Raw genomic sequence first — 24052 nt, forward strand, 5'->3', positions numbered from 1 at the left:
AAAGAAGATACTTATATAATTCATGTAACAAAATACATCTTAACATATTATTAATAATGACAATGGTTGAAAGAGGGAACGAGCAAATCGAAGTAAAAGTAATTATGAAAATGAAAAGTTACCAATAGAAAAAGTGAAGGTTCAAATAAATAAATGGATTAATCAAGCTGATCATAAGTAGTGTTTACACTCACTACCTTTAGAAAATTCCTTTTTCTAAACAATTTTAAGCATATTAAATTCATTATTGGGTCAGCAAAAATGTTGTTTTTACTTGTCTTCAGATTGATAAGTCCTCTTTATTTTTTCTTCTAGCAGTAGTACATGACATTGTCCCAAACTTTTATGCATGGACAAACAGACAAACTTTGCTTTTATAATATATGTAGAAGATAACTCCTTAATATGTTCTATCAATAAATTAAATGCATTTATTGTCAGCTGTGGATTTTTCTACTTTGACTTCTTTTTAGTCCTCTAAACATTGATCCGTTGAAGTAAAATTATATTTCGCTAAACGTGCCCCCATTGTTAAGTTAATAATATTAAAACAATGGGGGGAATGGAAGACATAGTAAATACTAATTTATTTATGAACTATTTTTGTATTTCTGTTTGAAAAAAATGTTGATATATACCTACAATCAGGATATTATAGGATTATTTAATGAATGACTGTGGGCCCCCTTGAAAATATAGAATTTACTTTATAGCACATTAGGTCAATAAGTCCCGGGCCTAACTAACAGATGGCGCCATTAACAAAATACTTTTCGGAAGTACAAACATTCAAAAGGTTATTGTCAAAATTTCATGACGTTTCGTACATTATTTATCGAGTTATAGCGGTTTAAGTGTTGCTGCTTTTGTGATTCTTCAAAAGGATGGATTCAAAGCAATTTCGTGTGTTGATTCTGAATGCTTTTTTGAAGGGGAAAAACACCGTTCAAGCCAAAGCTTGGCTTGAAAAATGTTATCCAGACTCTGCCCCATCGAAAACAACTATCAAACGATGGTTTGCTGATTTCAAACGTGGTCGTACGGATACCGATGATACTGAACGCCCTTGTCGGCTAAATGAAGTGTTTATTCCGGAAAATAATGAAAAAAACCATGAAAATGAGCATGGGCAATCGCAAAGTGAAGTTGCAAGAGATAACTGACTCTCTGAAGTTATCAAAAGGTAGTGTTAACACCATCATACACGATTGGGTAAGAAAAAGCTGTTTTCCAAATGGGTGCTACGTTTGCTTACACCGGAGCATAACCACTTTACTCCAGAATAAAAACGGCAGTCTGCTGAGTGGTGTGCAGACGAGAAATCCGTCCAAAGGCTCAAACTTCAGCTGGGAAAAACAACAAGGACTATTACATAGGTTTGTTGGATCGTTTGAAGGCCGAAATTACCCAGAAAATACCTCATTTGAAGAAGAAAAATGTGCTCTTTCACCAAGACAATTTACCATGTCACAGGCCAATAAAAACAGTCACAAAATTGGTCGAATTGGGATTCGAATTACTACCGTACCCATCGTATTCTCCAGATCTTGGCCCCAGAGACTACTGGCTCTTCGCAGAACTCAAAAAGATTCTCCGTGGAAAGAGATTTGGCTCAGATGAGGAGGTGATTTTCGAAACTGAAGCATATTTTGAAGGTATCGATAAATTTTTCTACACCCGTGGTATCGAAAGGCTAGAGAAACGTTGAAATTATTATATCTTTCGAAAGGGAGATTAAATTGATGAATAAAAATGAATTTTGGCAAAAAAATGTTGTTTTCCTATCTAGGGCCGGGACTTATTGACCAATGTGTTATACCTTATAAAAAGGAAAAAGGACTCTATATATATATAAATATTATTTTCTACGCCATCAAATTCAATATTGACAAAAAATCCTAGAACAGCCCATGCTTACGATAAATATCATTGTGTAAAAAGCAAAGACCTATAACATAATAAAATCCTTGCTCTGTTTTGTATCCGTTATCGGCACACAGTAAATGACTACAAAAAAGAGTGAATGTCAAGAAGACATATCCTTGAGCTATTTGTAATTTAGCTCTACTACATATCTATAATTAATAACAAAACCCAATTATTACATCAAGGAAGAAATAAATAATGACTCATGCTTGAGGAGAATTGATAAATGAACCAACTACAAGTATTAATGTATTTTGATTTCATAGTTTTATTTGCAAAAATAAAAACAATCTATGGGGAACAAAATACCAAAAATATAGAAAATTCTACCTTATCACAATTTTTCAATTAGGGATCTTCCCAAGGATTCCTAACACTTACTATCTTTGCATCTTTACAATAAAATATACAATGCTTTTTTAGTTCATAAAACTTTAGTTTTGTGTGTATCGTAGAGAGACACAAAATCCCCTCCCTTGTCCTATTACAATGTGTTAGTCAAGGATTTCTCCCTCTAGGCTCAATTATGTCTATGTTTTAACGGACATACTACATACATAGGTACTTGCCCTACATCATCATCAAGTTACTTTTTTTAAAACACGTATTGGCAAATGTATTAAATTTGGGAAATTGTAATGAAATTAAAAATCAATTTCAAGGATTTGGCTAGGGTTTAGCACACGGAAACTAAATATATAGTGCTGATTATAAACTGGAGTTTAATAATATTGTAGATTATCCTCCCCCCCCCAATAACTCTTTGGTTTCACTCCGGATCCAAGGCATATGTTTATTATTCATTTCTTATGATGTATGTATGCACATTGCACATATAGGTATAATAATGTGTAATACTTACATAAACCTGTTTTGTTTTTTCTAACCACTATTCATAATTATGCATAGACTTTTTCACCATTTAAACTGCAGTGTCATCTATTTTTAATTACCTAATTTTTGCAGACATATTACTCTACTTAACAGATCAATTAGTTTTTGTTATGATAGGTAGATACATCGATAGAATATAATTAATTGCATTACAAACAACATACACGTGAGAAAAGTTCTGCACAACCAAAACTATGGCTGCAATAGTTTATTGATCACTAACCAAGGATCAGTTGATGGTAGGGTTAGTTTTTTATATGTATAAAGTAATACTCTAAATAATATAGATTAATAGTTTTGTAGATACACCGGACTGATTGAATTTGGACTTTTCTTTACTAAAAATAAGCATTTCTTTCTTTTTCCAAAGAAATGGTGGACATGAGCTATTAAATAAAACCGTACTACATATAATAAAAGCCGCACTAACCTGAACTTGCTTTACATGGGGAAAAATTTTCTTACATACATTTTGTAAAAATATACAGATTTCATAATCTAACTACTAGACTGAGTGACTAAATTTGCCTCGGCAGCCATCTAAGTTGAATTACTCAATGGATTAATCAGCGGAGAGGGCTCAGTTTTGCAGCTTTGTCTAACACTGACCTGGAACTTGCTTATTTGAAGTAAATTAACTAATATTTGATTACTAATTGTAATTGTAATGTGAGGTAAAATGGGTGAGCCTTTTTGAAAAATAACTAAAACAAAGAAAATATCCAACAATATACACTCAAGACAGAATGTTCTTCGTCCAACATGGAGATGAGTCTTTAAAACATTTGTAAACAGGAATCGTTTTCCCATACACGATACTATTGTACAAAATGGGTTCTTATTTTAATTAGAGATATATTTTGTCTTTTATTTAAATTTAAATTTTATTGACTCATAAAGTACATCCTCATAATTGTTGATTCCTGAGATCCTTCCCTTCAAATGATTAGATTAAAATTAAATTGATGTCAAAGGGATATATTATATTAATCAAACCAATGGGTTTCCACATATGTAAAGTGCTTCAATCTCTCTCAACTTTTTGAAAATATGTTTGCCACGGAAATACAATACCAATTATACTCTTTTCAAGAAAAATAATTAGTGTCATCTACCACAATTAAGGAAATAAATAAATATGTTTATTGTAGAAGGGATCCGTAGAGAAGAATCCTTTCATCTTGTTGTGTTCTATTGTTGGTACTGTTTGTTAGTCTACCTAGTGTGTTTGTTGTTGTTAAAAGCTCATGATGATTCTCTTCTCCTCCCCTAAGGTCAAGAAGGAGTGCCTCGGAAATAGACATAATTTGTTGCAATTTCCCTATACCTATGTACTTAATTCATATTCCACAACATTTTAACTGCCTCTTCATCGATCTAAGTCAAAGGAAAAAGCTCCATAAAAATAGCTAAATCATATGTACAGAAAAAAACGGATTTATTATTAAAATGTAGAAAATGAAGAAAAAAAATACTACCTCAAATGATTTTGTTCCAGAAGAAGAATTTGGTCGTTACTGATATGAAACTTACTCACAATTGAACCACTCTTTTACAGAGTGGTTCAAAAGTGGTGCCTTTTGTGCATTAATTGAATGTTCGTATATTTTAAAATCTTGTGCATATACTGTATCTGTTTCTGGTTGCCTTTTACAATTCCTACTCCATGTATGTTACATAATATGTACTACACCTTCTTTGCATATTAAAAGCAAATGAAAAGACAATTTGACATTATTACAAATGGTTACATATATTTGATGTACATACAAGGTGTCCCAAGGAATCGTGAATGACACTTTGAGTATGTTTTTTTTCGTAATATCAACGGGTAGAGCAACAAAATCAAACCATTTTTGTGAATCAAATTTCTTCATGAGACAAAGAATAAATGGGATGGAAGGCTAAAAACCATGTGTCAGCACTTATTGACGCATGAATGAGGTATGACGAGATGGCACACATCGTCCCCTACTCCAAGGGGCTTATTAGTGAGATTAAAAAGCTAAAGGAGGAAAACGAGAGCCTTGGGAGGAAGCCTAGAAGCCACAAGGACAAAAAAACTCGTAAGTAGTGTTTAGACAACTTGGCAAATTTTTGACCCTAGTAAATATGGCCTAAGTTCTCACCAGACTGGAGCTCTCTTGACTATGTGATCTGGGATGCCACCGAGAGGAAGGCCTTTGACAGCTCTCATATGAATTTGGATGCCCTAAAGGTTTCCTCAGAGAAGGAGTAGGCAGACATGGTAGAGGAATACGTGAAGAAGACCTCCAATTTAATATTAATATAAAGTCTCATTCTTATACATCTTGTACTTATTTGAGAATTTTGAGCAAATTGAGCTTGGAAAATTTTGAGCAAATTGAGCTTGGAAAATTTCGTTCACGATTTGCAGGGACACACTTTACAATAAGATGTTGATAAAAGAGCCTTTAACAGTGCTAAAACATACGAAGTATGAAGTACTTAAAAATATTTAATTTTCTACATAAATACCTAATGAACGCATGTTACGAAAAATGTGTTTTTTTATATCAACCTTTGTCTATTTATTCTCAATTATTTTGCAATCACTACAAATTGACAATCAATGCACAAGACGTTGCAAAAAAAAAAAAAAAAGATACAAAATCTGGGATATTTGGTTGCTACTTTGATCTTGCACTACATACGATTTAAAACAGGGGGTTCCATCCTTTCTGTATCACTAATAATATCTAATTCCGTTATAGTATCTATCCCCTACACTAAAGATATTTTTGAAAACCAATAATATCAAATGTAAAATAATGATATAATCACTAAAATGGAATCGTACTTCTCAAAAACTTTATTTTGCATAACTTAAAAATGATTAAATACAACATTGTAAGATCCTTTTATAACGAATTCTGGTGATATGCAACGGTCAAAATCGGGGGGGGGAATGTATTTTAAATCTTACCCAACTGATCTCACTGGACAAACTATGTTAGGTCAAGATTTGAACGCTATTGTTAACTGACGTTGAAGTGAGATGAAACAAATTACTTTCGTGATAGTGGGTGATAAAACATTATCTTTATTGAATCTCTCAATTTACCCTTAGAAAGAGAAGAAAAAGCAGTCCATAATCAGTTATTAGAGATTAAACAATTCTTCTCAACGATGGGTTTCTCTTCAGCAATAGTAATTGTTGGCAGTACAACAAAAGCTAATTCGAATTTAACCAATCAGAATTCAGAAAACAAATTAGGACAATCTGAGTTCAAGATAAATCGACAGCTGACAAAAATACTACATATATTAATTTTCTTATTAGTTATGAACAAGTGTTGTCCTTCATTACATTGTAACCTTATGTGATTTGTGTTATAAAGCTAGAGTATTGCAAGGTAACGGACATTTCGGCAGAAATTGACCATCCTTCTCCCCCAATGATTCATTATTATGAGACTGTACTGTTTATATGTAAATAATAAAAACCTATAAATATAATTGAAGAGTATGACTGTCATATAATTCTTATTGTTTTTTTAGTCTCATTATTTTATTTTTAATATGACATTAAAATCGTTAAAATCAGGAATTCAATTGCACCAAGACAGTTGCCCCTATTCATGGGCTCCATGGATTTGAACTTTAAGTATTATTATTATTATCAATATAGATTTGATCTATGTATGTAAGTACTATGTGCTTATAAACATAGGTAGGTAGATATTATGTGTTACTCTTGACGACATAATGAAAATGTTGTTCCAGTCTGAAGCAATCTGACAAAAGAGCATAACTTCTTAGTTATTTGAAATATTTTATAGGTGGGTTTCGTGACGTAATGACATTCCTTGCCCCCTTAATTTGACCTTCAAGGGATTGAATTATTGAAATATATATAAGTATACAAAACTGATTTGACACTTCATTCATTAAAGACTATTGAATGCCCACACGCATTCCTTCTCATAGATCATTGTGGGTTGGTCAATTTTATCAAGAAAGAAAAAAAGAAATCGGTCATTTTTATTGCTAAATAATTACGAGTTTATAGTAGTTTTCATTGTTTCTTGATTGAATATGTTATCATATTGATAAGCGATACTACCAAAACAGATTTAAAAGTGCATATTGTATTCATTTTTGAGGAAATTACATGGTTCTTGTCGGGTTTTTTTGACTAATTTTTTATTTTTTTATTAATGAATATAAACAGCCAATACTGTATATTATAGACATATTTATGTCTATTATACATTTGCTATTCAATGCTATTCGATGGATTGAGATACCAAAGAATATTAGCGATAATATACAACAGTGGTTCCCAAAGTGGGGGTTGCGAACACAACAGAGGGGTAGTGAAAAATAAATATAAAGTTCGACTGATATTTAGTGTATATAAAATATAAAAATTATCATTCATAATAAAAATGATGCATTTAAGATACGAATATTAATTTTATTTTAAATAACGTGTCAGTGAAAAAAAAAAACAAACAAGCATAATAAAATAAACCACAAATATAAGTAATATATGTACGTGTCTCAAAAAAAAGAAAAAAGAAGAAAAAAAAAAAAGAATTAACTTAAAATCGCTTGAGGTCAGTTTCACATTCTTGGGGAATACAAAAAGGTATAGTATTCCAAAGACTATGATAAAAAATGTCAATATTTAGTTTTGGGAGGTAGATGATGTTGTGAGCGGAGAGTCTTGTCTCGTGAAAGAGGTAGCTTTTATTTAGCTGCAGGGTGGGAGAGATAGGTTAATTTTTTGTTTCAAATTATGTGGAGAGTAGTTACATCCTTAATAGCACGTCTATGATACAAAGTGATAGGGCCAAGTCTTTTGATTTTGCATTGATAGTTCTCATTTTCTCGTAATGAAGGAAAAAAATGACACACACCTGGCTTGCACCTTTTCTAAGAACTTAATCAAGCAGTTTCTGGAATGATTCCAGATCTCAGATCCGTACAGTAAAATTGGGAGGACATTTACATGGAGATAAGATTTGAATTTAATTCGTTCTTATTGAGTTAGCAAATAGATAAGACACACTTTTAATCATTAAAATACACAAATAAAATGTTCGATATTACATACATAAATAGACATTTTAATATAAAATTAATTTCCTTTTAATAGGTCTCCAAAATAAGGTTTCAACATATGTTCGATTTAATTTGTATTCCTTGCAACTTTTTCATGTATACAAATGTGTCTTTTTGATGAGAGTCCACTCGATTTCTACCATGAATTCTTTACATTTTATGGTGTGAGCTACAAAATATAATTATGTAGACTAAATTATTTTACAACCCACATAGCCCTTTCATTTGAATTGCCACTGGATTGCAATACTTGTTCAATATGATACCTTATTTTATAAGTATATGCTTATACTACCTTATAAGGAAGTACCAGCAATTTTTCCTTCTACTTAACTACTTCCATGTAGCTTCACCTTTTTCTATCTACAAATATAGTATAATCCTTTATTATTAATATAAAGTTAGGAAATGGGAACTATAATGCTTAAAGTATATTAAAGGATTTTAATGAGGTCAACAATATAGGTGGTTATATGAAGTAATGAAATTCTCTCATCAATGCCCAGGATGCAAGTCTATTTCAGCATTCTTGAAAATGTATTTAAATATGTACTAAGGTAAATACCTATGAACAAAGATCTTCTAATATGTTCATACAGCCATATTACCTTCGTTCTTCTTTATTGAGGATGTAACTTTCATGTTTTTATTGGATGTATTTAATAAAAATACTTTGCATAGATTCAGAAAAAATAGCGAATCTTCTTTCTCAAGAAGATCATAAAAATATATACATATGTATGTAGGTATTTTGATCATTTAAAGTCAAATGAATTTCATGCGTTGGAAAAGTAATTCAATATTGCTCATAGGTACATAAATATATATGAACTCATGTTTTTATGTACACATAATTTTGCAAGGATTTCAATTTTATTTAAAAAAAAAAAGTTGATTTTCCATTAATATCCAGGATAAATATTTAGATTTCCCATCGTAAGAACTACAAACACAATTAGGACTGCAAAAGTCCTTACTATGGGACTTAAAATCAATTTCGTCCTATGAATTGTCCCGTTTTTATTATAAGGCCTTGAGAAACGTCCTAAATTTTGAAGCACTCTTTATAAGACATCATTTTTATTTGGATTAAAGTCAATTCAGTTATTTTACCACTGGGCTCATGAGTGGTGTATACGAAACGATCGAGAGTAGATCTACCTTGCGGCAAAATATTACATCTACATGAAGAATAATATTATTTAGGTATTTGTAAATTCAATTTCAAAATTGTATTTAGGGAAAAAGAAAAATCAATTAAAAATGAATCTTTTGAATTTAATTATTTCGCACTCCCAAGACTACATACTACCACACCACCTTGTGGGTGATATATATATACTTTTTAGCTTAGTTATATCCTATTGAGTTAGTTGAGTAAAAATTTATGTATCTCTCATTTTTACAATAATTATAACGGACAAAAGAACCAGAATACTTTTTCAGTATTACTCTTAATTGTTATTTTAATAAGCATTTGATATTCAATTATACTTCTAAGATAGATTGAGGATGACGTCGCTGATATTATATTATGAATGGGGGTGATTCGGACATATTCTTATGATATAAAATGAGATTGGACGAGATTTGGGAGATTTTGGGACTGATATTACCCTAATTTACCTATATTTTCCAAGCTACCACATTAAGGCCTAGTTGTACCAACTCTACTTAAATGTATACTAAGAACTTTCATGTAACTATATGATGTGTATTGCAAGAATGGCAAACTTTTCTGGTGAAGCTAGTTTAAAAACTTCTGAAGGACATATTTGATATCTAGAGAGTAATGGTTCGTATGACGGATGACTTCTTCAATAAACTTAATCTATTGTAAAATCAAGGTGGTTATTAGTACGATGCTAAATGTTTTTTATGCAACTCTAATCCAAAGGTCCATAATTTCTTAAGGACTCAACAATTTCGTGGATTATACATTGAATATATTTGAGGGGGTGATAAAGATACAAATAGGTACAAATTATCTTTTCTATGCTGCATAGTCCAAAAGAGCATCCCTAAGCAACAGTTTTCTTTTAACATACATATATACTATCCTAATTTTAATACCAGAAATACATTATTTGCCGCATTTTTCTTGTCACTATAAAATTTTGTTTTTGCGTTCTCTTAATTATATGTTGATTCATTGATTTTTATCCCATTATGTAATATAATTTTTTTGTTCACTGAATAAAACCATTCTTATAATAATAAAAAAATTCATAAATAATGATTTATTATAGGTATGAACCAGCCAAATCTTCTATTGAATTTTAAAAAGGTTTCTTTCTCAACTAATATGCATCATGATGGAGACTACTTGAATTCATAATTCCAATATATTACGTAAATAGTTAACTACACTGTATGTATACATACAAAGAAAAGTACCGTTTTTTAGCATTGTGCATTCTCCACATTTCTATCCCACTATTCGCAATTGTAGCAATAATTCAATATCATTATTATTTTAAATTCCAAAAACGATATAGCCCACAATAAAACCTATGGATAGACTACCTACACTTGTCATTTCCATATTCCTTTGATAAGTGTACTTCTATATTGAAGGTAGAATGCCCAAATTCTAAAAATATTTATGCTTATATACAATTTGCTTGATCAAAATTCATTGAGTCATGATTTATTGATAACATAGAAATGAGTCCCTGTGTCATTTGAAAATTTGTAGATGGAATATTTTATGTACATATGGTTGAAGTGTTTTCTTACATGGATATTGATTTTTTATAGATAGGTAGCTCTAAAATAAGTTAAATAAATAATATCTCATGTCGTTTACCATTGGCTGCCACTATCCTATGTAATAATTTGCATTACTATAATCCATAGGCTTTTATAGCATAGAAGAACTAGGGGCCTTATATTTTTTTTTCAATCTATGTGGTGGTATTTTCAAAATATGATTTTTTCTTAAAATAGTAATTATAGAAACAGAAATGGCAGACAAAGTTCAGATGTTATTCTACACCTCTTTACTTCGCCCAAAAATAAAAGTAAGTTATGTTATAATTCTATCTATGTATCCACATAGGGGCATGTGATGTTTCGTAATGACCAATATCTAAGTTATAGTTTTGTTTAGTAATAATACTACATACGTATTTTTATGGACTACAGATTACATCATTATCAATTTTTTGGCCGTTTTGAAAATTTTTAAGTGCATCCGGGTTCTTGTATTTATGGTAGATACATAATATACAATTAACGTCTATTAAATTGCTCATCTTTTTCCAACTCTTTCTAACAATAAAAAAATATATGTTGAATGTCTCTCGATATCATAGTTAATTATGCAATAATAATTATAAAATTATTATTGATAACAATACAGATGTTACGAGTCAAAATTATCACATTAGCACATTCAGTTATGTATATCCACATTCATTGCAATATTACTTATGTCGTAATGTTTTTTCTATGTCCTAATAAATTGAAATAGAATCAAGTCAGTGTAAGGTTATCTAACATGTCGAATTCAACACAAGTGTTGCTCCCATTCGATATACATCGAACACTTAATTTACATAATATGCACAAATATAATATGTCTACTTAGTTCATATTTACTTTTTGGCCTATTGTGTCTATTAAAGTCAGTCATTGATTTTGTCTATATAAATAAAATTTAATGTAATATTTTTTCCCTATAACACCCAACGCTGAAATTATGGAGTCCATGTTGATTTGTGGATTAACTCTTAAGTCATTATGGACAGTATGCTATAAAACTGATTTTAGAGAAAACATATTTATTTGTCTTTATATGATTTGAATGTGTGTATATATTATATTTAGTAAAATTAAAAATGACTCACATACATACTAGTATATTATATAAAATTGCTATAGAGTAAAAAGTAGTTTTTATGAAAAAAAACCCGAATTTGACGGTTTTTAGATACATTCCATGTTAGGCAATGAAGTCTACATAATATTTATTTTTTAAGAAATAGTGTCCAAGCAAACAAGAAGAGTTCTACAATTTAATGTAGATGTAATAAGGCCCTACTAAATGTATATCATGATATAATTATACTTTTTTGATTCATTACAGCCATTTTATTTCCTTGAGAAATAACCAACAACTCTAATGCCAGTCTACTTACCTATATATAGAAACGTATAAACTTACTTATACTGACTGACCAAACATCAAATTTGAAACTCATAAAAATATTCGTGATAGGACTTTTGCCTTTATATTTTCAAATTAGACTTTATAATGAAAAACAATAATGCTTTTATCCCAGGAGTGGAAGGCCTACACCATATGAATTATGTGATTGCAAAGAGAATAGAAAATAATCAAAGGTACGTAGATGCATACAATATGATCAACAAAAGGTACATCGATGTCTAAATAGTACAATCAAGGTAAACTATAGGAATTCTTCAAATAAATGATCTTATTTAGCAAGATAAATGTTTTATTGTATGTAGTTTAGGAATTATTGATAGTATTTCTGACGTGAGCACATAAACAATTTTATGTGACCGATCATCTATCATGAAATGCATCCTTTTAATTTAATTTTAATGTTTATTTGAGATCCCTAGTATTACTTACTTTTGTGGTATTTAGAGAGGTATTTTGATATGTGCATATTAAGGGCCATGAAACCAGTAATTTATTCAATTCCCTCTCCCTCTCCTCCCCCTACCTCACACCATTTATAGGCAATTATTATACAATAGATGTTCAATTCATCATAAACCACCTTCATTTTTATTACATTTTTGCACAAAAACAAAATAGATATACCTATGTTATGTACCTACAAGATACGCAAACAGAATAGTACTGTATCCTTCAACTTATATTCAATATGAATATAAAAAATTCAGCACGTGCGTATTGATGTATGTACGTATTTGCTCAGTTAATTTATTCGACCTTATTATTTGGAAAAAATTAAATCCACTAATCATTTTAATAGCATCCTTATGTGTATACATACTTCAAAATAATGAAAAATCTTCTTGCAATTGTTCTAAGATATTTGTTGATGCTGCTGAGTTCCCCTAAGAATGAGAGGGGGAGATTCAGGAATACTCTTACATTCAATGATTTATGTGGATATTCATACTTCAATTTAGGTATCTTAAAAATACTCATATATGTGATTTATGTTTTTCTTTAAGTCAAATTTAAATTAAAACATAATGTCTAAAGGTAAGTAAATAATCGCTATAGCGAAGAAATACAAATGTACATTAGAATATCATTTTACATCATACATAAGAAGGAATTTAAAAAGGTCATTGCTTCAGTTGATGATTTTGTTATTCAAAAAAAAAAAATATATGGTTTTTTGAAAAAATAAAATCAGGCTTCAAGTGGAGATAATTCATTGTATGGAAGCATCCTTCTAATACGGGTCGTATTTGTATAATAGAAGAGTTAGGGGGAAGTCAGTTGACTTTGTGGAATGACTACCGTGTTAAAAGGCTCAGTGGTTTTGTTCAAATGTTTGATATTAATTATTGAAGTATCATACGGATTGCAGTTAGGTGAACAGTATCACTTCCATCGGGTTTGACTCTAATTTTTGATATCCTAAATGGTCTATCTTCTTGCTTAGAACTTGATAATAAATATGCTCAGAGTGCAACTAATAGAGAATTTTTTTCTCCATAGACTTGTTCAAATAGTGCATGAACTTCATATCAATAAATTATTGCTGTGTTGAACTCGGATGGTCCCAAAAATTGAGCTAACTAGTTTCCTTGAATATTCATATTTATTATCTGTTTATTTATTATAAATAGGGAAACATGGGAAAATTATTCGTCGTAACGTTCACGACTTTGAATTTAATTATAAATTCAGAAAAATAACCACAAGTTTCCCCCAACGTGAAATGTCTGAATGTGTCGTTGATGATTTGTCTAATGATCAATTTTATTCTTATCGCATTACAAAAAGGATTCTCTTAGGAATTGCAGATGAATAACTTCTAAACATGAAAATCGTCATTGTTTCACATTCAATATGGCTCATATCTGCAAGTCGTTTCCCACAACTCTACATCTCAAAGCATTAGTTGGCTGAAGATCAAACAAAAAAATTGCGCCTTATAGTCGAGTTCATTGGGAATTTTTACTTCCATATGTTGTTTGAAATTAAAGTAGATTTAAATATTTTACCTCGTCCATCACATATGCTACATCAAATACTATTAATTCAGAATATGAAAAAGAGTACCATGTATCATCATGAAATTTGTGGAGAAAGGTGTGTGGCATACTCACTTTGAGGATGTTCTACTATCTTTACTATCAAGCTCCAAGCATGAAGATAGACAATTCAGGATATAAAGAATATGAAACATAAGAGACGGAAGTGACTTGGGAGATATCAGTGTACTGTCATACTGTTCACCTAACCTCGATTGGGATGCTACTTCAATCATTAATATTCATGATTAGAAAACGGCACTTGAACTTTTATCACAGTAGACTTTCCTCAATGTCAACTGATTAGTTTTGTGTCTTCATCTCTTCGACTTCTCAAAATACCGTGCCATATGTAGTAAAATAAGTGACCAATGCTTCAGATTAAATTTGTGGACAAGAGAGACGGGCCGGAAATATATGAGTAATATTAAAATTGAGTTTAATTTATTTCTCTTTAAAACAAAAAACAATTAGAAGCAATTATTAATTCATAATTTGTTATTTGAAAGGTGATCGAAAAAAATTAATTAAATCCTCATAATAAATGAAAAATATCAAACTTATACAATATTTAAATAAAAACCAAAAAATAAATTAAAACAAATCAACATTAGAAATTAAGGAATAATGAATAAAAACCCGTATTTTTAAGAGTTTAACTGACAGTTTTCACAGTCCAAAATTGTAAGTAAAATCGGGTGTTTTATTTTGGATAAAGGAACAATGAAAGTATATTCGATAATAATATACTTACCACTTTGTATTAAAAAATGATATTTTAGCAATAAATCGAAACATCCAAATAAATGCGCGTAATACGCAGTACCAAAAGAGAATATATATTCATTGGCAACATGTTTGGAACTAAAATACACTTACAGTGAGGCAAGTTAGAGAAAGGTTGTAAAAATGATATTGCAAAATTTATGTTTTATCTATAATAATTACGAAATAAAAATTATGTAACTGGATTCAAATCGATAATTTTAATAAAATAACACCAAAATGTCCTCTTTTCGACATTTCACAGATTTTGAAATCAAAACACGTGCATGAAGGACCATTTTTTTGGACGTTTGATGGTCGTTTTCTTATTTAGAGGAATCAAATGCATAAAAAAATTATCAGGGGAAACCCAATTCCCAACTTTTGTCATTTCGGTCAGTGTAATGAATATACAGTGTGGGAATTTTAAATCGGGAGTTTAGACCTAAATATTTTGCAACTATGATACCTATTTATTCAGCTGAGAAAACTCTATAACAAAAAATATAAAATCCTTGAGATGTCATTCGAATATGAACACCTTGTGACCATTTTTGTGTCCCGAGCGCACGCACAAAGACGCAAATAACTGCATAGATAATACGGCTATAGAGCTAAAATGGATGCTAACAGATCCAATATCATACCAGGATTTAATATTGAGGCAATTTGGGCAAATGAAGTACGATGATAATTTATCCCACTGGCTGTGTACTAACCCCTTAAAAAATGTAAATCTGTCAATCCTGGTCTTAGTATATTAGTTAATTTTTTAAATCATTTTTGATTTTCAAATTGAGTCATAAATAAAAGGAAAACAATCAAAATTGTTTGCTAAAAATCAAAGAGGCGATTCAAATATAAATAAATATTTATTTTGGCATCTTAATGATCCAACTCCTACACACTCATATTGAATATTACAGTCCTATGTTAATAATTTCTTAATTCATAGCATGTAAAAAGAATTTGAATCGTCTTACATATGTATATACTTTGCTTCTAAATATATTAATTCACCATCATCGTTCATTAACCTTTTTTCGTACATCATTTGAATAAAAGAGTGGAGATTTCACAATAATTTGAGCAAATCATTACTGAATAATATCAAGGTTCTTTATTTTGATTAAAAAAACAACAACACAGAAATAACAAATGATCAAGATTTTTTATTGATTTTTACTTAATTGCAATTACCTACCTATGTAGGCACATATAAATTTGTTTATTAAAACAGGAAACAAGGCATTAATGGCACTTTGATAGTAAGAAACATGACTATAGTCTTATATGTATATTGTACATACATTTACTAACACAAAAGTCTTACCTTCAGCTTAATAGTTTCAACTTCCTCTTGCACATATATTTAGAGGCTTGAAGATTCCTCAATTGTACAATTAAAAATGTTATCTCCTTAACGTTTAACTTAATAGCATTAATTAAGTGTTGAGTAATGCTGTAAACTTAACATAACCATATGAATGTACATTATACATATATGTATATTAACACACCGTAGTTGTAATTCATTTTCATAAAAAAAGGATATTAAGAAAGTTCGACAAGATTCGACAACATTTTCTGAACAATATTTTACCATAAACTCAGAGATTTTTTACCAAATATATCAATATAAAATTGAGCTCTTAGCCAAATGAATAATCAACATTGGAAAATGAAATAATGTAAATAAAGTCTAAAGTGAATTACTGTCTATTTGACTGCACTGATATTGATATATATTTTTTTTTTGTATACATGAAAATTAATCAAGTTTTTACACTCTTATTATTGTTTGAAACGTTGATATGTTAAACTCCAATAAAATATTGTTAAATTAAGAACATATATATTTCCTAACACTCCATGGTTTTGATTGTATCTTGCAACCTTTCCTTCGAGAAAAAAAAGCCAAAGGACCCAAAATCAGTTTGTAGTTATTCCATTCTTCCCAACTTTTGAATTATTCTTCATTTATTACGTATAGTAGGTAATTGTTCATTACTGAAAAAGACATAAATTATGCTCAACCAATCATCGTTCAGAATGAGTAATAATTCAACTAGGTTCTCCTCTAGAGCTGAAATCATGAATTTCTTTACTATCAATGGATGAATTGTAGTAAAAAAAGTCTATTTTTTATCTGAAATACATAAAATGTAACAACAGATCCACAATTTTATCACATCCTTATCTACATTACAAGGCCCTTCCCTAAGCTCTTAGCAACTTCCTAAAATATATAAGTACTCTGTATAATTCCTCAAGTGAGAGTTTAAAGAACTATAAACACTTTAAAGATAAATTTTTCTTCCAATGCATTTGCATTTTAACCTTAAGAAATACTCTTTTTTATTCCTTTTTTTATTCTCCCCTTAAATAAGCATTAACTTCGAGGTCATTGTAATATACATGCTTATATGTATAAGTACATGGGTATGAAAAATTAATCCCATCCTCATTTTGGCGTGTCTACAATTAAAAGCAACAAAGACTCAAGAAAATATTGAATATGTATGTACGAAAAAATATTATATTCCATGAATAATTCCTATAATTTTTTTTATTGCCCACAGGTTATGAACGAGGTTAGGAGAATCTTTGAGAGAGATGGCCCAATTAGCAATGTAAGTAGTATCTTGTGGGGGAGGGGGGAGGTATATTTTTGAGTATAAAACAAATACATTTTCATGAACTCAAACTGATTTGTTAAAAAAAATCTACTTAAATTTGAATGCTTTATATAGCAATTGGTTTTATTTAAAAAAAGTATATAATTGATTGTTATATACTTACAATGTATGTTATCTTATCGCTTTCGCTCATCAACATTTTCTATAAATTTAAATAATTATATTTAAATGCTCAGTAGACCGGTTTGATTTTCAAAAAATTTTCGAATTTTAATTACGGATAGGGCGGAAAAGTTGCCTTGGGCTTTAGCAAATTTTAGCAAATACTAAAATCTAACAATTGTATATTAAAAAAATATGGGGTTATCAAAAAATATAGCCAAAATAATGGGAAATTTTCATTTTTCAAAAACTTTGAACAAAATGTGAAGACTTGAAGATTAAACCGTCCAGCGATGAAATTTTGTATGAAAATTAGGTGTACAAAATTTCCTCACTGGACGATTTATTGGAAGGCATCAGATATTGGAATAATCTAAAAGTAATATTTAAGAAACGGTTAGAAACTTGACAATTCAAAGCATTTAATTTCATGCGGAATATTATTATGAGTGGTAGAATGAGTAGAAAAGGTTACAAAACCGCCAGTGACAATGCCCTTGACAAAGAAATATATACAAGAAATAGTAATATGAAAGGAAAATATCGAAACTTTTTGGATATACCATGCCACAACAATGCGGTAGAGCGTATGATAGAATTAGTTACAAAATCATCGGGGAGCGTATACGGAGAAAATAATAGAAATGGATTTGTAAAAGTATCTTCAGCATCAAGAAAAAAATGCCTTTGTTTGAAACTATGGCTCAATATAAATTTTGAAAATTATGTAATACTAACTTTATATGTATGTTTTTTTATTGTTTTTGTTTAAAGGTCTATAAGAATATAATTAGGAATCATAAATAAATCACTTGTCCTCATTGTAAATGATTCAATTTTTTAGTTTTTTTAATGATTTGATGATTATTTAAACTCATATTTAAATAAAATTTATAACCAATTAGGTGCAAGTCCTTAAGTAGATATTTACCAAAATTATATATTTTGCTATCTTTCAATTCGAATTTCACGAGTGAATGTAAGGGAATAAACTTTTAAATGAATTACGATTTAAATTATTTTAAATGCATTAAAACAGGTACGCATTATATGCGAGTCATCAAAAAATTGGTATGAATTTTCTCTATTTGCAGGATTACATATCATTTTATGAAAAAATTTAGTAAATACTATTTGTAGAACGTACTAACAACATCTAACAATTGTATATTTAAAAAAACCTGATGTATGCGTTTACCAAAACATTTAGCCGAAATAAGGGAACATTATCGTTTTTTCAAAAACTTTGAACGAAATGTGCCACCTGAATATGAAATCGTAGAACAATAAAATTTTGTACATCTTATGTTCATACTCCAGGGTAACTTTTCTGCCCTATCTGTAACCGAAAATCGAAAAAGGTTGAAAATCAAACCAGTCTACTGACCAGCTTGATATCAGCTACTGTTCCTTTGAAACCTCGTGAAATAGTTAAAAATCTAGTATTAAGTTGACAGGAAAAATGAATTTTTTTCACATGTTAGATAAGGCCAATAAGACAAGGGTGTTGTACACCATTGCCCTATATAAATCATAGTTGTATGATTTCAGCTGGTTTTCTAACAATTGAAGCAACAGATAAGTACCTAGATGATTTATAGATATATTAAACATTAATATATTATGTTGTTCAAGGTCAGTAGATATTTTCTCAAGGTTTCATTGTAATAATTGAATTATTGAGGAAAGTCCCCTTGCTTGAATCCAATAAGTTCATGGACATTCTCAAGGTCTCGCAGATTAATTCTAATGGAAATCAAATCATGTAATTTAATGTATTGAAGAAGAAGGAAAAGGAAAAGGAAACAAGGCATTATTTCGTTCACATCATGGTTCCGATTTCATCCTGAAATTTTATTTTATAACCATATCTACGTACTTAAAGGAAAACCATAACCTTATTTATTATGAAATAGTATGTAGGTACATATGTTCTCTTAATTAACAGTAGATCAGACTTCAAGGCTTGTTTGTTAGCTGGTTGGTTGAATAACGAAAGAGGTATCTTCACAGCAGGACACTGACTCTAACTCCAAAGTTTTCTTATGAAAGTACATGTGAGAATCCAGCATGCTACATCAGAATAATTTTATATCTAACTAAGTATGTTACTCGTACGTGCTATCATTTTAATATATAACATATAAATATTATATGTACTCGTAGGTTAAAAACATTTTAATTGAAAGGTTTGCATGAGGCTGCCAGATATGGGTAGATATGTTCATAAGGACACAAAGTAAAGAAAACAATAGATTAGAATGAGAAATTAATGTTTTTTTATTTAAATTTCAGGGACTTAACATAATGGATATAATATGTATATTTTATCTTTCAATCTCGTCGCATGGAATCCTTCGAGTCTTTGAGAGACGATATTTACAGCATTTATAGATTTTACCTGAAGGAAACTTATGTAATAAGCAAGAGCTTGATTTTTATAATGAAATATTTATTTAAACATACCTTTGTAGTGGCAGATGTTACATACATTTTTGATCTTTTTTGTCTCATTGTCATAGCATCTGAAATTTACATGAATATACATATTATAACTTATGTCAACAAAGCTCGGCAATGACCCTTGTCAGACAAATATTTAGTAACGAAAAATTAGAAAACATCTTTTGTGTTGGAGGTGGGTATAATTTGAATTGATTTTATTCTAGACACGCCAAATTTTAAACTGATAATCTTATAACATTTCCTATTTAAAAGGAAGTGTATATGTAGGGAAATAATCATAAATTTAAGCTGTTTGCAAATAATTGAAGGGAAAATAAATCAAAAATGCCTATAAAATTGATCAATATTTTGCTTAAAAGAATGAGCCCATCCATCACGATCAATCCTTGTTCCTCCTCCTTCATTTATTTTCTACATTTTTTTTAAAGTAAAAAACCCATTAAAATGCAGAAAGAATAATACATACTATAATCTATCAGCTCATAGGTACATATATATTCAGAGATGATTTTCATCTTGAAACATGATCCATAGAATTTAAATGAATTTTCCATTTAAAAATTAACGTTTTTAACATTACTCAGAGATTTATATTACCTACATTATTTACCATTGGACTAATGATTGATTTAAAATAGTTTTATACCAATCGTTAATCAGCGGAATTGCCGATTTATTTTCCTTCTTTACTTTTCCGAAAAATCTAAATAATTTCCAAAAAAATAAAATTACAAATTTTTAATTGCTCTATCATTGAACCCCCTAACATTGCCGTTACAGCCATTTTTGAAAATTAATTTTCCTTTTAATTAATCTTAATAATGATCAACGTAAATTCAATTATTTGACTTCACTTTCCATAGGCATAATTTACATGGTTTTTGGAGAACTAATGAGCATTTATTGCAAAAAAAACACAAAAAAACTAAGCAATTGCAGAAAATCCTATATGGGACAACACGAGCCATTAAAACAACAAACCTACATCAGAGAATTGTCAAATTCTAGGATAAAATGTGTCTAAATAATTTTGACCATTGCTGAAATGTCGTACTTGTGCAATTGTTTGATTCAATAGCTAATTGGAAAACAAAAATAACGGCCGATCTATTTTTCAGCCCTCAAATAATCAGTGTAATTGTATATACTCGGATTTAAGAGAGTTTCTACACTCCACTCAGGCGTGAAAATAGTTCCTTTAAATTATATTTGCATATCATATATATATCCTACTATATACCATATTACTTTATGCATCAAAATATTAATTAAAAAATGTCAAAATGAGCCAACATTTTAATCCAAATTAATGAGGACGACTACTTATGTAGGTATTTAATATACAAAATTAAACAACTACCACATACTCCAAGACACTATCCGTGAGAATTCGGTTAGTCCTTCTCATGAATGTTGATGCATTTTAAGGTATAAAAAAATATCTTTGCAACAAAATAGGGGTGAGAAAATGAGTCATGTATATAAAAAGCTGGATTGACATTATTCTTTTATGTATGGTAATATTTCTACCTAAGATAGACGAACACATCAAAGGTTGTATCTAACTATGTAATTACTCATGCTCTATGATTGTAGATCATCATTAAGCCCAAATAGAAATAATAATAAAAAAGAATCCGCAAAAGGTCTCTCTTAGATAATATCCTGTAATTACTAATTAAAATTTTATTTTTTGAAGTTCTAGGGCTAGACAATGGTTCAAATAATGAACATGAGAGATTAATTAAGACTATAAGTGCTTATAATTATGCAACGAGTAGGTACAAAGTAGTGATGAATTGAATATACATATAAAAATACTGAGAATTTTTCTATAATAGAAAAGTTCTGTTGTGTAATATTTAGAAAAGAAAATATCTAAAAAGGCAGATATGGAGGTGATGCAAGAAATATCAACAAATAAAATTTGTGGATACAAGTACAATTTCAAATAAATTTAAAATAAGGATAATTTTCGGATATAAATGCACTAGAAAGTTAGAAGGGAAGGGATAAGTTGCAATTTATTATGACGTAAAAACTTTAAATTTCAACATTGATAATCATTATTGATGGAACCAAATACCCTATTTACTCACCCCCCCTCCCTTATTCCCACGGCCCTGAAAGAGTGATGATTTCTTACTTGCATCCACATGGATTCTCTTTTTGGTACGGATATAGTTGTCCTAAGAGACTGAAATTGAGAATTTCTGTTCCATTCGTTTTTAACTGCCTGTGGATGTGATGTAGTAGATTACATACTTACATAAACAAATAACATTTAAAGAACTATCTTATATGCAAAAACTTACATATTGTTGGATTGAAAGTGCTGAAATTTGTTCCCCATTTGTGGAAAGAGTCTTTTATCTAAAAAGTATAGTAATTGAAAATGAATGTCTGGGAATATATCCTTGTAATAGTAAAGCAATTGATTTTATGCTCACTAATCGAATTAAGGAGATAGTTATTGGGAAATCCAACAATACTATAGACCCCTTTTGTTATATAAAATAATTACCTGATAATTTATTAAAGTAATTTATGAGCTCATCTTGAGCCGAAGAAGAGAAAAAAAGGTGTAGAAGTAAGACCAAGGAGAGGTATCTTTTCATGGCTCTGTCTTTGACATTACTGCACGTTCATCCAATAAATTGTATTGATTATTATAATTATATATTGATCAACTCTTCATATTTCAATTTATTCCTCATATTCTTATTCTAATAATAATTGAAATGATATACAAAGGTAATGATTCCTTATTTACAAACATTGTACACTTTTAAAGAGAGCTTCTTCAGGCATCACATTACAAAAAAAAAAAAAAAAAAAAAAAAAAAAAAAAAAAAAAAAAAAAAAAAATACAGTACCTATTATCCGTGAGAATAAATATGCAACTACATATTATGTATGTAGGCCTAACTAAGTAGGACTGCCACTGCTTCATCTCTACAAAAGAATCAAAAACCCCTAATTACAAGCATGTTAACATCAAATATGAATAATTATGAGTACATTTGGCTTTGTATATCCCTATGGTGGGTTTGCTTAATGTACATACATATACAATATACATGAATGTATTTGAATTAAGAGAAAAAGACACAAAACGGACTCTCAAAGGTCATGACCCATCTCCTCTTTGTGAAAAAGGGAATAATAAATTTAATCATAATAATGGTAATGCTTCACAGGAAAAGGGACTTGAAAAATGATTGAAATTTTCCAAAGGTTATTATACACATAACCCTAATCTACTTACTTATTCAGTAATAACTTGCATATCTTCAAAAATGATATATTAACTCAACAATTTGGGTGTTATGAGCTATTGTTTTCCTTTTTTCTTTTGGTCTTCTTAATTTTTTTTTATCAAATCGATAGAAATGGCTTGTGGTCTATTTCCATTTTATTTATGCATAATTAGCAGTAACGAAAATTTGGATTTCAATTTGCAAATGTTGTTTTGTGTTTGAGGAAACACAAGAATATCCTCCGACCCATAACAGGGTAGCAAATGCCTCAAGCGTGAAGGAAAAGTATCATTCCTGATCATTATGGCCGGGATATGTATTTTATAGTTAAAAGGAAGAACAAAAAAATGTCACAAAAATTTAATTAATTTTGATAAACAACTCCATTTTGGCAATTATTTCTTTGTTATATATCTTTCCTTTATTTTTTATTCTGCTATCTGCAGATTTAATCTCCCTGATGTTGAAATTTCCATTGAACGGAAATGAGATTTTGCAGTGACTTTGAATATGCAATATGCATACAGATCATACTTTTTGCAAAAACCTATTGAACTCTTCTATAAAGTACCTTCAAAGCTTTTTTTTCTCTCTTCATTGATTCATAGGACAACAATTTTTATCAACCCTTTCTGA

At 29.7% G+C, this 24052-nt stretch overlaps 2 protein-coding genes and 1 long non-coding RNA gene across 3 annotated transcripts; 2 read left to right on the forward strand and 1 right to left on the reverse strand.

Annotated features, from left to right (window-relative positions):
- The first annotated feature begins 884 nt into the window (after positions 1-884).
- LOC139905698 (uncharacterized) lies at positions 885-13901 on the forward strand. The gene is made up of 3 exons (XM_071889342.1): positions 885-1140; positions 1545-1655; positions 13717-13901. The coding sequence occupies exons 1-3, from the start codon at positions 885-887 to the stop codon at positions 13899-13901; spliced, it is 552 nt and encodes a 183-aa protein (XP_071745443.1).
- Positions 13902-14168: 267 nt separating this feature from the next.
- LOC139905776 (uncharacterized) lies at positions 14169-19985 on the forward strand. Its single transcript, XR_011780824.1, has 3 exons — positions 14169-14545; positions 17472-19793; positions 19857-19985. It is a non-coding gene; the product is annotated as an uncharacterized lncRNA (long non-coding RNA).
- Positions 19947-22887, reverse strand: LOC121120419 (uncharacterized). Its single transcript, XM_040715285.2, has 5 exons — positions 22681-22887; positions 22472-22529; positions 22303-22392; positions 20157-20215; positions 19947-20091 (listed from the first exon to the last, which is right to left on the reverse strand). Exons 1-5 carry the CDS (start codon positions 22772-22774, stop codon positions 20018-20020), a joined length of 375 nt encoding a protein of 124 aa, XP_040571219.1. The 5' UTR covers positions 22775-22887; the 3' UTR covers positions 19947-20017.
- Positions 22888-24052: the final 1165 nt, after the last annotated feature.

The sequence above is a fragment of the Lepeophtheirus salmonis genome, chromosome 6 (assembly GCF_016086655.4).
Source record: "Lepeophtheirus salmonis chromosome 6, UVic_Lsal_1.4, whole genome shotgun sequence".
Taxonomy (NCBI): domain Eukaryota; kingdom Metazoa; phylum Arthropoda; class Copepoda; order Siphonostomatoida; family Caligidae; genus Lepeophtheirus; species Lepeophtheirus salmonis.

Coding starts and splice junctions, on each gene's coding strand:
- LOC139905698 (XM_071889342.1), top strand. CDS start 885: ATGGATTCAAAGCAATTTCGTGTGTTGATTCTGAATGCTTTTTTGAAG. Junction 1,141..1,544: donor TGAGCATGGGCAATCGCAAA/GTGAAGTTGCAA, acceptor CGTATTCTCCAG/ATCTTGGCCCCAGAGACTAC. Junction 1,656..13,716: donor AACTGAAGCATATTTTGAAG/GTATCGATAAAT, acceptor TATTATAAATAG/GGAAACATGGGAAAATTATT.
- LOC121120419 (XM_040715285.2), bottom strand. CDS start 22,774: ATGAAAAGATACCTCTCCTTGGTCTTACTTCTACACCTTTTTTTCTCT. Junction 20,216..22,302: donor GAGAATCCATGTGGATGCAA/GTAAGAAATCAT, acceptor TGTAAATTTCAG/ATGCTATGACAATGAGACAA. Junction 20,092..20,156: donor TAACATCTGCCACTACAAAG/GTATGTTTAAAT, acceptor AGTTTCCTTCAG/GTAAAATCTATAAATGCTGT.